Below are 14,339 nucleotides of genomic sequence, written 5' to 3'. Positions count from 1 at the left end.
AATTCACTTATCAAGATTACTAAAGCAGTATGGGATGCTAAGCCAATTCACTGTTACAAGATTTCATTTTGAAAACCTCTTCCTGTCCACTCATACAACACTAGTATTCCACTATTTAAACAAAGTCTTGAATTATTTCCAAAAATAATTGCTAAATACATGTTAAATATGTCTTCCTCGCGTAGCATACAAGATGTAATACTTCTTATTTAAAGGCCAGATGGCCCTGCTTTCACTATTGCATTGTTAAACAGTAGTCCTGAAATAAATTTTCAAGCTCCTTAAAATTCAGTTTTGCCATTTAGGAAGCAGCTGTGATTAACATTGACTGCTCCACCTACTCAAGCTCTGAAAATATTACTTGTCATGCTAAATTCAGATTAGCCAGAGAGAAATTTTGCTACTATTTAAATCAGCCTAGCCAGGCCACCTATAAACAGTTCTCCTTCTACATGGTTGCAAGATAGGCCTCCTCACCACTTTTGCTGTACCACGTAAAATCTCATTATGCTAACCCTTAATATCAACTTGCTCTAGCAATGCTACCAGATCTATAGTCTATACTTGTGATATTCTAGCACATGCTAAGAAAAATACAGCCAGAGACAGTCTGGCCCAGGAAACCTTCAGCAAAATAAGCAGGCCACTCTTATCTGCTTCTGGATCAGGTGCATCTAGAGCATCATTCTTGCCTTTCAAGATCTTTTATTCTCTGAACTGTCCTACTCAGATCAGCATTACAGATTCAGAATTCAGATGTTGCTGAAAGCCTCTAGAATTAAAAAACATCTATTAAAAAATCACACTCAGTGATTTTGTTTCCCTAACACGAAATCTCTGGATACTTGTGGTCCCATGACTCTCAAAAGGCATGCCTATAACAAATCTTTCTGCATGACACTATTGCTAAGTGCTCTAATATTTGCTCTATTCTGCTTGTTATGTTAATTTGCATTACAAAATGCACATGCTAGCTGCAGACGTTAAAAGGAAAATTTCTCTGCTTACCTGATAATTAATTCCCTTTCAGTAGCAAGGTCCACAGATCCACTCAGCCTGCTTGCAGCTTGGGGGTAAACCAGGCTCGTCAGTCATTGGCATCAGAATATGCCTCCCACCTAAATAAATTCTCACTTCCCCAGTATGAAAATTTCTAACACCAAAATAAAGCTATTCTGCTTTCCTGCATCACAAACTGTACAGTTCTCTGAAGAAAGTGGGGCTACAAATCATGGGGATACTACAAACTATGCTAAGACATAGGCAAGACTGATGAAAAAAGCTAAAGATTAGATAAGACCTAGATGTGAAAAAAGCTAAAGGTTAGATAAGATCTAGATGTTTCATAGGTGAATGGGCAGAAGGCCTTAAATCATAACTTGAAGCACAGTGGTAGAGCTATGCACTTTACTTCAGCAAAAAACTAAGTTGTACCTGCTAATTTTATTGTCCCCACGCAGTCTGACAGAAAACTAAGTCCTTTCAGCATGAAATGCCTATTTGAATGTGTTTTTTTTTTTTTTTTGCTAGGGTAGATCTGAAAGTCCAATGTTAGATTAAACGTCAGAGACTTGCATATAAAGCTTTCAAAGATATCAGGACTTCATTCAGGACAAAGAACCACAATACTGAACCATGAGAGCACAACGTGTAAATCTCCATTGGTAAAAAGGTAGTATCACATGGTAGGGTGGGGGGAACCAATTCTGAAGCCAATGTTATGCAGTTAATACATAAGGACAGAACGTGTTTGGAAGCGCATATATCTGATTATTCCTAATACCATTAGGCATACCTGAGGAAGGCTCATAGACATACACCCTGATTTCAGGAGCAAGCTATGTTCCCTATTCTGGAAGTCACGTACATAAGGAAAAACTGAAGAAATAACTCTGCAAGCAAACAAATTCCTAAACACTAACTGCAGTGGTAAGAACCAGCCACACTTGCTCACTGGATAACTCTACCATCACAAGTAGAACACACAGGGAAATTAGACTTGCTTCATTAGGCTGAGAAACACCAAAAGGACACTCCCACTAACAGCTCACATTGTGTAACCTGTTTCTCCTAACGGTTCACCTAGGTAACAGGAAAACTCCTGTTTAAGGTAATGATTAGCTTTAATCTCACATACATTAGCACACACTATTTTACTCTATGCCACATATTAAAGATCACAAATCATAGAGAATCACAAAAAATAAAAATAAAAAACAATGCTAATATTATTACATCTAGTCTGTTACTAAGAACCAAATCAGAGATTACTAAAAAAGATATGTGACACGATAAAATCATATACAAGGCATAAACTTCAGAAAGAAAGATTTTACTTAACAAGGAAAAACTTCTACCGTACATATACTGGCAATGGATAAGTCTGAACTGGTCACACAGAAGATAACAAGCTTACACACACAGAGTCTGTCCATGCACAAGCATGAAGAAAGACAAAAGGGAATAGAGAGGCCTTGCCTATTTTCTTTGAGCCTCCAGTTGGGACTCTTCAATACATTCCATTTTGGCAACACAAAGGAAAAGAAAAACTTGAAAGGGCTACGCAGAAGAATTCTTAATGGCAGAACAAAAATATAAACAGCAACTTTGCATATCAAAAGCTGGAATAAATTATGATATTCGCCTGAGACAGTGAAGCTGATCGTTGGTATTCATCTTATACATCACACAACAGGAAAACTGGATTGGATATTTGGAAGACTTGCTTTCATAAGAAAGTTCCCCACAAGTGAAATACAAGCCTTCTGATCACTATACCATATTAAGGTGAATTTGAGATGTCCCTGAGCATATAAGGCAGTTTCCCAGACAAGACTCTAAGGCCATACAAATTTAAGATGTTTTTTCCTAACTTTCCAAATACTCTAAGTGTCCAGAACACAAATAACAAGCACTCAGTCTCCAGGCTTTTCCCTACACACAGCCGTACTAGAATAACTCACAAATATGCCAATATGTACTTTCTTGCTCAGTATTTGACTAATCTTATGTAAAAACATGGAGCCCCAGTCTACTCCATTACATAATAACATGGATTTTAATGCAAAGCACACAGAAACTCCAGCCAAGGCATTTGCAAACATATCCAAACACCTGGAAGAGTCTTTTTTCATCTCTTCAGCCATAAAGAGACAAACAAGATGACTTTCTTTCAAATATTTTGCATTTTTGGGGTCCCAGAAAGGGCAGGGGAAAATGAAGAGAAGGGAACAAGAAGCACAAGTATCCTATGTTTAGAGAACCCCACAGATCGTTTCATGGCTTTTACCAAAACATAAAGCAGTCAATTGGACCAAATTCATTTAAATGATGACTTCATGCTTAACAAAACAAATGACAAAACATCTGTGAAAGAAAAAAGGAAAGCTGCACCTGTTGGTATCCAGAATGAAAAAATAGATTTATTATTTAGAAATGTGAGAGTATTAAAAAAAAGATGTTGATGAAATCCACTCTCAGTGGTAAATGTCATGCAAGAGCTTTAAGCTGCAGTCCTAATTGACAGTGAACAAGACTTTTCAATCATTTCTAACTATAGTTAGACAGAATATCTTTCTCCTCACAACAGTGGCTGAAGTTCCTTCATTTGAAGGAGGGAAAAGTAGCATTATCCATTATTTATCATGGAGAGTGTTTCAAAACAAATAAATAAATAAAAACAGCAGATTTGGATCATTTGAATGTATTCCTGGAAGATCAACATTCCCCAACAGATTTCAAGAGCAATGACATTTTTGTGGGACGTGACATGACTTTCCTTCCTATTATGTTAACATTCTTCTAACTTGGAAAAGTCCAAGTTTGCTTCTCAACTGCCATATTTCTTTCTATTCCTAATACCTGATAAGCCAAAGTCAGAAGTCCAACACATTGGTCCCTGAATCTTCAAGCACATATCTGATTAGCATAAATTTCTGCTAAAAATTGAAGTGTCTTTTTATAAATAGAATATGCATAACTTTAGAAAGCTCTCTTGGGTGCATTTGTTAGATTGAAGTAGGTCTATCAGATTTGAACAAAAGGCAAACCCTTCAGGAAAATTCAGCAAGAACAAGCATATGGCTCTTCTTGAAGCAAGTGAGAGTCCCAGCGTTTTGGCTTCATCACCCGTAACTGACTTTGAGAAATAATGGGTTAACACTGCTGTGGTTCTGTAACAGCTCACAGAAAGTCAAAATAGTTTCACAGCACATCCTTGGACTATTTAGGATCAATAATAAAAAAAATATTACACGTTCTTCTATAGCCCCACATACAGACGTTTCTTTAAAAACCTGGTGTTCTCATTGTAACCAAAACTGTTTCGATTCATTTGCTCCAAAAGAGAGCTTACCACCAGCCACTTATCAAATGACAGGCAGGGTAAGCAAGGAGCCAGAGACACAGCAGTCAATGACTTGTCAGGGAAGCCAGTGATCTTCCTCCAGGTATTAGTTGTAAAGAAGCAGTCTACTTTAAAGTTTGGGAATCGTTTCAGCTTGTCATGTTTCTTGTACTCATTTTCAGAATCAGGAAAGATCCAAAACTTCAGCTGTAGGTTTTCAGTAAGTTAAGAAGTCCAAACAAATCTGTTCTTAGCTGTCAGTACCATAAAAAGCTGCATTAAAAGTTTTGTGAACGTGCTATAGAAAAGGAAGAATGTCACAAAAGCCCCAGCCCATGCAATTTTTAATAAGACTTTGCCATAGTAAGTGGGCACACGTTAGCTGTACCTGTTAGTGCTTGTGGAATGCTTCAAAAGATATTTTCTACTTCTATTGCTCCTGGGCTGGTGCCCACTGACAGCTTTAGTACTCACAGGAAGTAGCTAAATCAGTGCTGGTCTGAACTTGACAACATTGCAGGAGCTCTTAATAAGGGAGGATTCTTCTATTTAGAAAGTTGGCTTTTAATGATTGTTAGGAACTACGCTGGCTCCCCACAGAATCCTTGTTAAAAAACACTACACTTTATGAAAGGGTGTCTGGGATAAATAGGCTTCTACTGTTAGGGGACTTAACATGCAAGATGTTCTTCCTGTGTTCCTAGGCTTTCTGAAGGAAGAAAAAGATGAGAGTGTCTTGAAGTTGTTCAGCACATGGCAACTTAGAAAAAGACACAGAGAGAACAAACTATCACAAGCTGCCAGAAAGTTGTATTTCTCTAAAATGGCACGTTCCCCAGCAAACGAGCCTTTGTAGCTATTTGCCAGGGCCAAATACTAAAGATGCCTCCATAAGCTCAATGAGAAACTGGACAAATACATGGAATAGGATTCATTATATCTACTATTAGACAAACCACAGCCTAGAGCTCAGGAAATCCCCTGAACCAGAGGATGGTAAGAGGAGTAAGTAAACATGCCTTTTCGTAACCCACATCAGCAGAGCTGTAGAAGAAAGGTGGGCTAAATGTGCCCTTGGTCTGAACCAGCACAGACATTCTTATGTATTTAATTGAGGACATGTGGAATTACCTTTTCTCCTTCAAGTCAGAGGAACTATCTATCTCACCACTAGAGAAAAGAGACTCCTGTTTGCAAGCATGGATGTCTGATACTATCAAAAAGAGGCAAATAAATGAAGTTCACCTTACATTTCATGCATTTCTTCTTTGGAAGTCTGTCCTTGCAATGATGCTCTACTTTCCAGAATTAACAAACAACTCAAAAGCTTATCAAATTTCATCTTAAGAGCTGTTTCATGAATTTCCTTTTCCACAGTTCTCCCTGGAGTTCTTTCAGAACCAAACTGCTGCTATGGTTAGGAACCCTCTAATTTACAGCCTGATCATAGCCAGCTTTTCCCCTTTTATTCTTGTGACAATGCTATCTGGTTTTGAGCTAAGCTGCAAGCTTGCTGACATATTTACAGTAATGGATCAATGGCCTGTACTGCAAAAAAAAAAAAAAGAAAAGAAAAGGTCAATTCTGCATCATAAAACACCTACTTAATTTTGCATTTAAAAATCAAAGTTAATCCAAATCCCTGAAAACAGAGCCTAAATATGCACACACACGATTCAGACTCTGAACTGACTTGCTAATGGTAAGTGAAAATGCAAAGGGATTTTCTTTTTTTTTAACAGATTGATTAAAAAAAATAAGCATAGATCTATAAACAACTTATAAAGTACATCACATTATATACATTTATGCAAGTGACTTTTACAATATAAGTACCAGGAGAGAAAATGAATAAAATAATGAAAAGGCTAAAGAACACTTACTTCCCAATGTTTTCAGGTAGTGCTTGCAGAGATATATCATTTACTGAAAGACACGTTAGATTCTGTAATTCAGGAAAGCTTTCGGGCAACCTATGGAGATATTAGTTCAAGTTTAGGACTTCCAGCATAAGTTTTCACATCAATAGAATCAGAGGAAAAAAGAACACAGTGCAGAAAATTAGAGTCTTTTTAGTTAGTGTACACAGAGAGAGGGAGGAATGCCTATGTTCCAGCATGAACCTCGAAAATATCTAGAAATCATAGTAAGAAAAAAAGAAAACCATTAACCTCTTTTCCCTGTCTCCAATTTACGTTACAAAGCTATATACGTATAGTTACATATAAAACATTATAAAAAATTAAACTGAAAAAGAAATACTGGTATTTTCCTGCATCTACTAGATGGCAAAATAATTAAATCAATTGCTTTGATTTAAGCTTCAGTTATGTACATGCTTACAGCAGAGCCATTTTGTGTTAGATACTAGGCTGTTCTCCACTTGCTGCTTTTTGAAGAAACAGTCTGTTCATTAGCAAGACAATGTTCTGTTGTTACAGCATTTCACATGTACTAGTTCACAGCACAACAGCATCCAACCCTCTCTTCCCCTGTGATAAAAATGGGAGCATATACACAACACTCCCAAAGTACCCAAAGCCTTCAAGTCCAACACTCAGTTTTCTGCACTGCTTGGCTTCCCCCTGCTTACACTGAAGAACTTCTCCATCCCTGCTCACAGGCAGCCAGGTTGCACCAAACCTGATCCCCAGAGCATGCAACCTAAGCTCAAGCTGTAGCATTCATTTTGGTTCCTGCTCTCCGCACCACCCAGCTCCAGGCACACAGTGCAGACTGCTAGTGAACTGGAGATGCAGGTGCATAGACAACCACAGCTGTGTGTGTGATGGGGAAAAGGGAAGGAGACAGATTATAAGGTCTCATGTGCTCAACCCCATATCATGCTGTTTGCCATTTTTCTGTCTTCTATTAACAGAATATGTTTGGTACCTCTACAGTGTGAGCTCTACTGTGACTGTTCACCTTCCCCTTAGGTGTACAATAGTAACAGCATGCTTAGAAAAAGCAGTTTTACCATTTAGGAGCTAACAGTTTTAAAACTGTAGTTAAATGGTCTACCTATAACATGTAGCAGACTTCTAGTCTAACCTACCTAAATGTGCCTCCTTCTTAATAATATAAGCCTGAAAGCAGCTGAAAAGCAGCCATTTTTAATACTGAAGAAACTCAATTTGAGAATGAGGCAACATTCTCTATTAGTGGAAGCACATTGATTGGGAAGTTCTACAACTGGCTTTCGAGCCCAGAGGAAACGAGCTAGGATCAATGGCTACCAAAGTTTCCAACAGAAGGAAATGACTGCTAGGCTTTCTTAGTCTATCTGGGATAATTGATGCCATGCCAAGATCTAAATGCTGTTATACAGGTAAAACTGAAATTCTGGACTTCATCTCTGAAAGCACCAGGCAACCATGTATAAACAGCTTGAACCGTCTGGATTTTCTAACTTACTAAACTGCTCAGAGGGATGTTTTCCAGTACACATATAATTTGGGAGCGATTTTTTAATGAATTTCTAAAATTCTACAACTGCTGGCAATGAATTATGAGATCTATTTTAACCCCATTGAAGAGCCCTACAACTCTTTGGTCAATTCCTCTCAGCTGCAGTTATGCATCACAGATACTGGTTAAAGAGATACAGCACTTGGGCCCTAAGCCTTATTCAGTTCACAAAATGGAGAATGATAGCTAACATGCTACTGCTTAATTTTTTTTATTTCAATACCACGAGATGCAGCTCTGTGCTCTGTGCACGGCACACTCATCTCTGAGAAAACGCTGTGTGCTGACTCTCATCACTTTAATATCTAAACATCAGCTCAGCTTCAGTTTGCTTTACCAGATTTTTGTGGTATTATTATCCTCGGTATATAAATGGGCTACAGAAGCACAGGGATTAAGATCACAAGTGTCCCTTTAATGCTTAGAGATCCGAATTTCCAGAGAACTTAGAATGCACTATGTGCTACATTCAAAGCACGGTTCTGAAGAATCTCAGCTGCCAATGTGGGAGAAGCTGCCTTGCAAAACCACTGTAGCAGCTTAAGATATTACAGACACTCAGCTGTTTGTTACCACTCACGCAGCCCAGCCAGCCAGCTAATCGTGCAAGTATTCCCAGCCTATCTCAGCGCAAAGCAAAGGGAGTCGGTTAACGCCCACTGTGAATGCTCTGGTTTATGTGAATTTCTAAGCATCACAAAGGAGCTCTGTGGCGCAGGCTGGTTTAGGAAATGGGTCTCCAAATAGAGTTCAAAGGTTCCAGTAGCAGATCACCTCTTCTCTCTCCCTTGTTATCTCCAGTCTCATTTCATATATGAATTCCAAACTCTTCAGCAAATGGAACAGAGAAATGTAAACAAACCTCTTCTGTAAGAGCATAATCCCCAGACTCCATCAGAACACAGACCAGGAGCAGCAACAGCAGCCACTGATAGATGCAGTGCTTTTTTGCCACATGTTACTGCACGTCACTGTGTCCCAATTGACAGGAGAGTGTTGAAACACGAGTCTAAGCTTTAATCATTAGGAAAAGCCATTATCTGCAGCAGCTGATCTACAGTCTACTCCAAATTGTCAGGCACCTGGGCATGTGCCAACGCATTCGTGCTTACCACTGCCTTATCTTTCCCAGGTATGAGCATGGTTTTCCTATGCATTTAAGAAGAGGAATGAAAATTACTTAGGAGAGAATCGGATTTGCATTTTTCCTGGTCGGCTAACAAATTTCATACCCTCCCACTAAAGGTGCTCATCACTCTTCAAATCAGAACTTTTGCTACAGACCCTGCCAGAGACAGACGTTGTTGGCAAGATTTCATAGAGATCCTAAATAACAATTCTTAAAGGCTTATTTAAAATTCTAATTGTTACAGCAAGATTGCAATTCTGGTATGGCAAGTACTCAGAAGAAGGTGAAAATTACCTAGTTAGTGGATTCCCACTGAAATCTGCTACCTGTAGTGCCTTGCAGAATGAGATGCTTTCTGGTATTTCAGGAATATCTGCAAAAGAAAAAAAAAAGGGGGGGGGAAACTTCATCAAGAACTGTACAATGTCTACACTGAAACTATTGCCTCATTATGTTCAGTATCTTGCTACTGCAAGGAGTTACCTTAGTATCTCTCAAGACGTTTCAACATGCAAGTATGAGTACCTGAAACAAGAGCAAGAGCAGCTACCAGCGCAGAGACACCTCGTACTTTTTCAAATCTCATTTCCCTCTCCAGCTCTGTACCATCTTTCCTGACCCTGGTCCAAACACAGGTGAATAGTCCAATCTGTATCAGTCTCTGTCCAGCAAAAAACAGATTCTCTGTGTTCTAAGATTGTTCTAAAGAACCAGCTGCAGTCTGAACCTCCTGTAATTTGATCAGTACTCACCCACAGTCTGTGCTGGCAGAAAGCACAGGGAGGCAAGCAATTTGAAAACTACTCAAGTCACCAGGTCCCAAATCAACACTAGCATACTATTACAGAAAGGAAGAAACTAATCAGTCACTTATACATGAAAACAGTCTTTCTTCTTGTATCTCCAATACTAGATATCTATCTACTGAAGGCAGCCATGCTACCTTAAACATGACATTTTCTTCAGCACATCTTCAGGCTTCTATGAGCCTTTCTGTGGGTCCTCAGTGTAAGTCCTTGTTTACTGTCATCGAGATCCAGCAAGAATGAAACAGATATGCTCATTTTCCTTGTTTAACAACTTAGATTGATATGATTCACCTGCAAAGGAGTTTAAAAAGAAGTCAAATCTTAAAACAAAAATCAGATTGTGCTTCTGGGATTCTCCTACTTCCATTCTTTCTGCATAGCATTCCATCTGTTGCATCTCCTCACACGTTATTCCTTTCCTACGGTAGGGACAAACAGCTAGGAATAGTGACATTTAAATGACTACAAGAAAAAAAAAATCAATATGAATGGCTGTCTGAATAATCTGAAGTAATAAACTCTTGCAAAACATGAAATACTCAAAAGTATTTGCCTGCCACAAACACCATAGAAAGTAGAAGTACTGAAGTCACTTCAGGGGCATTGCTCAGTCCAATGAAATGGACAACTTCTTTTTTCTTCTTCTTTTCAAGAAGTACTCAAAGGAATATAAGCAGCACACAGAACTGGAAACTTTCCCTTTCTTCCCATAGACAGGCACATGAAGTCAAAACAAAAATCAAAATTGCATTTACAGACAGCAAAGCTGCTGCCTTTATTCTTATCGGTCCTCTATGTGAGCATCATCTGTAGAAGATTGAATTTACACTATAGGATTATTGAAGTCAGAGGTCCTACCTACACTCAGCAGACATTAGAACCTCTGCCTGGCACTACAGCAATGACAAGCACGGACACTGAGAGCTCTGCTAATCAGCAGCAAGTTCAGAAGTTCAGTATCCACCATTGATTCCTCATACTACCCTTCTCTGTATAACCAGCTGGAAAATGAATAAAACAGCACTGGCTTACTTTCTCTTATTTTTTAATAGTTTTGTCCTTCTCACTCTCTCTCTCCCCTTCCCTGCATCAAAACTACACACCACTTAACATAAGCCTTAATTCGGAGTATATCTTTGTTTTGAATTATGGGAGCCTGTGTAATATCTGTTACAGCCTTACCACTCCTGAAAGGAACATCACTATTTTACATGCTCAGATGACTCAAAATAAGTTATGTCTCTGCAGCCCAGTCAGCATCCACGACTTTTATACAAGCATCTATATACACATATCTCTTTGGTATACAGATGCACACATCGTGTGTGAATTATTCTCCCTAATTAAGTAAAAAGCAAACCTCGAGTCACTACTTTAATTTGTTTTGAAAAAGTACCTATATACACATGTATACAAATGCATACATACCTAAAAATACAAAGCAGAAGATAGATTTTCAATGACAGCACAAAGACTCTGAAGCTATGCGTGCTATTGATTTTTTCTATCAATATGTGGCTCCATTGCCATGCTGTAAATATTTCCTCTTTTGGCACGTTCTCAAGTCAAACTAGTTTGATATTCTCATTCTTTTACAAGTCTTAGCTATTATCTTTAAGAGCTAACAGTTAATTATCTGAACCACATAAAACTTATTCCAATATCAAATGCAATACAGCCGCATGCAAACCATTTATAGTTTGGACGCATTTGCAAACAACAAAATCAGTTCTGGAATTAGTGTGTACTTTCCCAGCCTATTTATCCTAGACTATAAAATCATTACACGAACAAAACTGATCAGTAAAAAATGATAACAGATACAAGAAAAATAAGAGAAATTCCATTTCTATATTAAGCTTTTCCTTTACATGTAAAGAGCGTTCTCCTCCCACCACTGATGCTTTTGAGATTTGCTTTTCTCCTCTGTCAAACTGGATGAAGAACAGAAAAAAATTCAGTCCATCTCTTTGGACTGAGGATTGTTATATGTTTAATATACAAAACCAAGTTTAAATATAAATATTAAAAAGATTTATCAGTCTGAACAGAAGCAGATTACTAGCAGACATTTTATCACTACACATGACAACTACTGTAGGATTATTTTGAACAAATAAGCTCAGCAGAGAAAAGGCAAGGAGCATTTTAGTATATGACAAAAGAAATCTGGAGCGATTATTATAGCAGAACAGATGACAGTCCATAATAGAAACACTGGCATAATTAACTGAAACGCAATGTAGTATAACAAAATACATTAAAAAGTCCATCTATCTCCCAATGGATTAAGTAGCTTTTGCCATTACTGTTTACTGCTAGATTTTGTTACAGACATTAACACGTACATCTCTGCTAATATCAGCAGCAGTAAGTTTGAATGCTTTTCTTGCCACTGCTGGATAACTGACTCAAATCCTACTTAAATGTCTAGGATTCTTCTAATACCACACACTGATGAATGCTCCACGTTTACATGATGGTCCCAGATGTTCTGGCATACAGATTGTGCAGCATTGCTCATAAGAAAGCTATAAACCAAACATAAGCCCTATGACGTATAACAATGCAAATGCACTGGCAGGAAAAAATTCATGCCAGCAAAAAGTGTCTGTCATGTACATAAGAGTGCATATACATATATATGTACACAGACACACGTTACTATTCAAGATGCATCTTCGGATGTGCACCATCCTCAGGAATTCTGTACTGTCTGAGTGCAAGAATTACTTATAAAAATCCTTTTACTTTTCACTAATCTATTTTTGTTGATGCTTTTTACAACAGCAATATGTCCCAATTCTTTCTCATCCCTTCTTCCCTTCCCCTGATGTCCGGAGAGGTTGGGGGGTGGGGGGGAAGAACAATCTTCTTTTTAAATCGATAAAACCTTTTGTATGGTGTGTCTTTTTCTTTTTTTTTTTTTTTTTTTAACTATGTCTTTATACAAAATTTGAAAAACTGGCAATATTCTTCCCCTTATCCAAAGCCTACATGGTCAGTATATTTTACATAATCTGCAATAGTGAATGTCATTTCCAATTATCAGTGTTGGGATAGCAACAGCCAAGAAGGCCATAGGCTACAAGAGGACCATTAAATCAGAGCTACTTTCAGCTGCAAAGGCAACATGAAGCATCATTCTGCTTTGGTGGGGCTGGTTGGTGAGCCACACCTATGAACCACACCACATTTACACCCAGTAAACCCATTCTAGACTTAAAAAAACTATGAAACAAGGCAGTACTATTCCTCAGGAGACAGATAAGCAGACACTAAGCAGATCACATTCATCCTATTCAATACATGGAAGAATTTTCCCCTGCCTCTTCTCACATTACACATATATGCCTGAGTTAAAGGCCCAGCAAGCCCACTAAATCATCAAGCAATGTTGTGCTTCAGCAGTGCAGAAGTCACAAAGGTTCCCCTTCGCTTTCACAGGATCACAGTATGGCTTGGGTTAGAAGGGACCTTAAAGCCCACCCAGTGCCACCCCACTGCTGTCTGCAGAGCTGCCCAGGGCCCACTCAGCCTGGCCTTGAATGCCCTCAGGGATGAGGCATCTACAGCTTCTCTGGACAGCTGTGCCAGTGACTCTGCCCTCTGCATAGAGTTTCCTCCTAATAGCTAACCTAAATCTCCCCTCTTTCAGCTTAAAACCATCTCCAAGTGGTCCTCCTTGCCACCCGCAGCACAGAGGCTTGAAGGCTAAAGCCTGCCTTTGTTAAGAGCACTTCCACCCTGCTCACCACGTCCTCCAACTTCCAAGCTCGAGAGGAGCAAACTATTCAATTAATCAAATGCTTTATGAGGAGGAATTTGTACTGCAAATGTTTATTTGCCTTTGCAGAGGGCTCTTCAGATGCAAAGCCCAGCTGAGGAGGTTGTTATCTCACAGACACCAACAGGGCATCGTTCTCCCTTCCGCAAATCTGCATGTGACAGGCTGCTTCCTCCAGCAGGATGGTCGGAGAAGGGTTAAACCTCCCTCCGCTTCCCCATTACCATCATGACATGTGGAATGATAAGCTTGCTGCTTTTTTGTTTTCCTTCTAAAAGTCAAAAGGCTCCGCCACAAGCCCTGAAGGATGAAGTAATCAACCTCTTTACCTGAAGTGTTACAATTTCTGGGACAGAATGTGACAGGAGTCCTGTTGTTCTCCAAAGTCTACTATGATTAAGTGGCTCTTATACAAGTTATAACATTTTCCTTTTGAAACTCTGAGGCTGAGGATATACAAAACACAAAAGAAATCACTTCTTTAAGAACCGCCCGTACAGCTTTATGGAAAACACACAAACAGGTTCAGGTTGGGTTTTCTCAGCCAAATCCCTTACTATTTAATTAACTACAAAGTGAAGTGAAATAAGTATATCTCTTCCTCGTCCTCGTTTCCGTACACTTCCCTTTTCCAAGGGAAGAGAGAAACAGGGGAAAAAAAACCTCTCACAAGAGAGCATTTCACAGCTATGAAGAGAGCAGGCACATTACTTAAAAGAAAACTGTGTAAAGACTTAAACAAGCTGTTTTTTCCAATAGTTAGTATGCATTAAATCAACACACTGTCCTTCTCAGCTGCAG

General features: G+C 38.8%; 1 protein-coding gene across 1 annotated transcript in view; it reads right to left on the bottom strand.

The window, feature by feature from the left end:
- The window catches only part of LRRC1 (leucine rich repeat containing 1), a 59,040-nt gene that overhangs the window by 26,874 nt on the left and 17,827 nt on the right, over positions 1-14,339 (bottom strand). Inside the window, exons 3-4 of the mRNA XM_065730817.1 lie at positions 9,237-9,315; positions 6,229-6,318 (exon numbers count right to left, since the gene is read on the bottom strand). Coding sequence (XP_065586889.1) covers positions 6,229-6,318; positions 9,237-9,315 — 169 coding nt within the window. The remainder of the gene's footprint in view (positions 1-6,228; positions 6,319-9,236; positions 9,316-14,339) is intronic.

Source organism: Cyrtonyx montezumae, unplaced genomic scaffold (assembly GCF_038088225.1).
Source record: "Cyrtonyx montezumae isolate F1298 unplaced genomic scaffold, pur_monq_1.0 scaffold_13, whole genome shotgun sequence".
Classification (NCBI taxonomy): Eukaryota; Metazoa; Chordata; class Aves; order Galliformes; family Odontophoridae; genus Cyrtonyx; species Cyrtonyx montezumae.
Note: the sequence above shows the minus strand (reverse complement) of the source record. Positions and strands in the feature narration are given on the sequence as shown.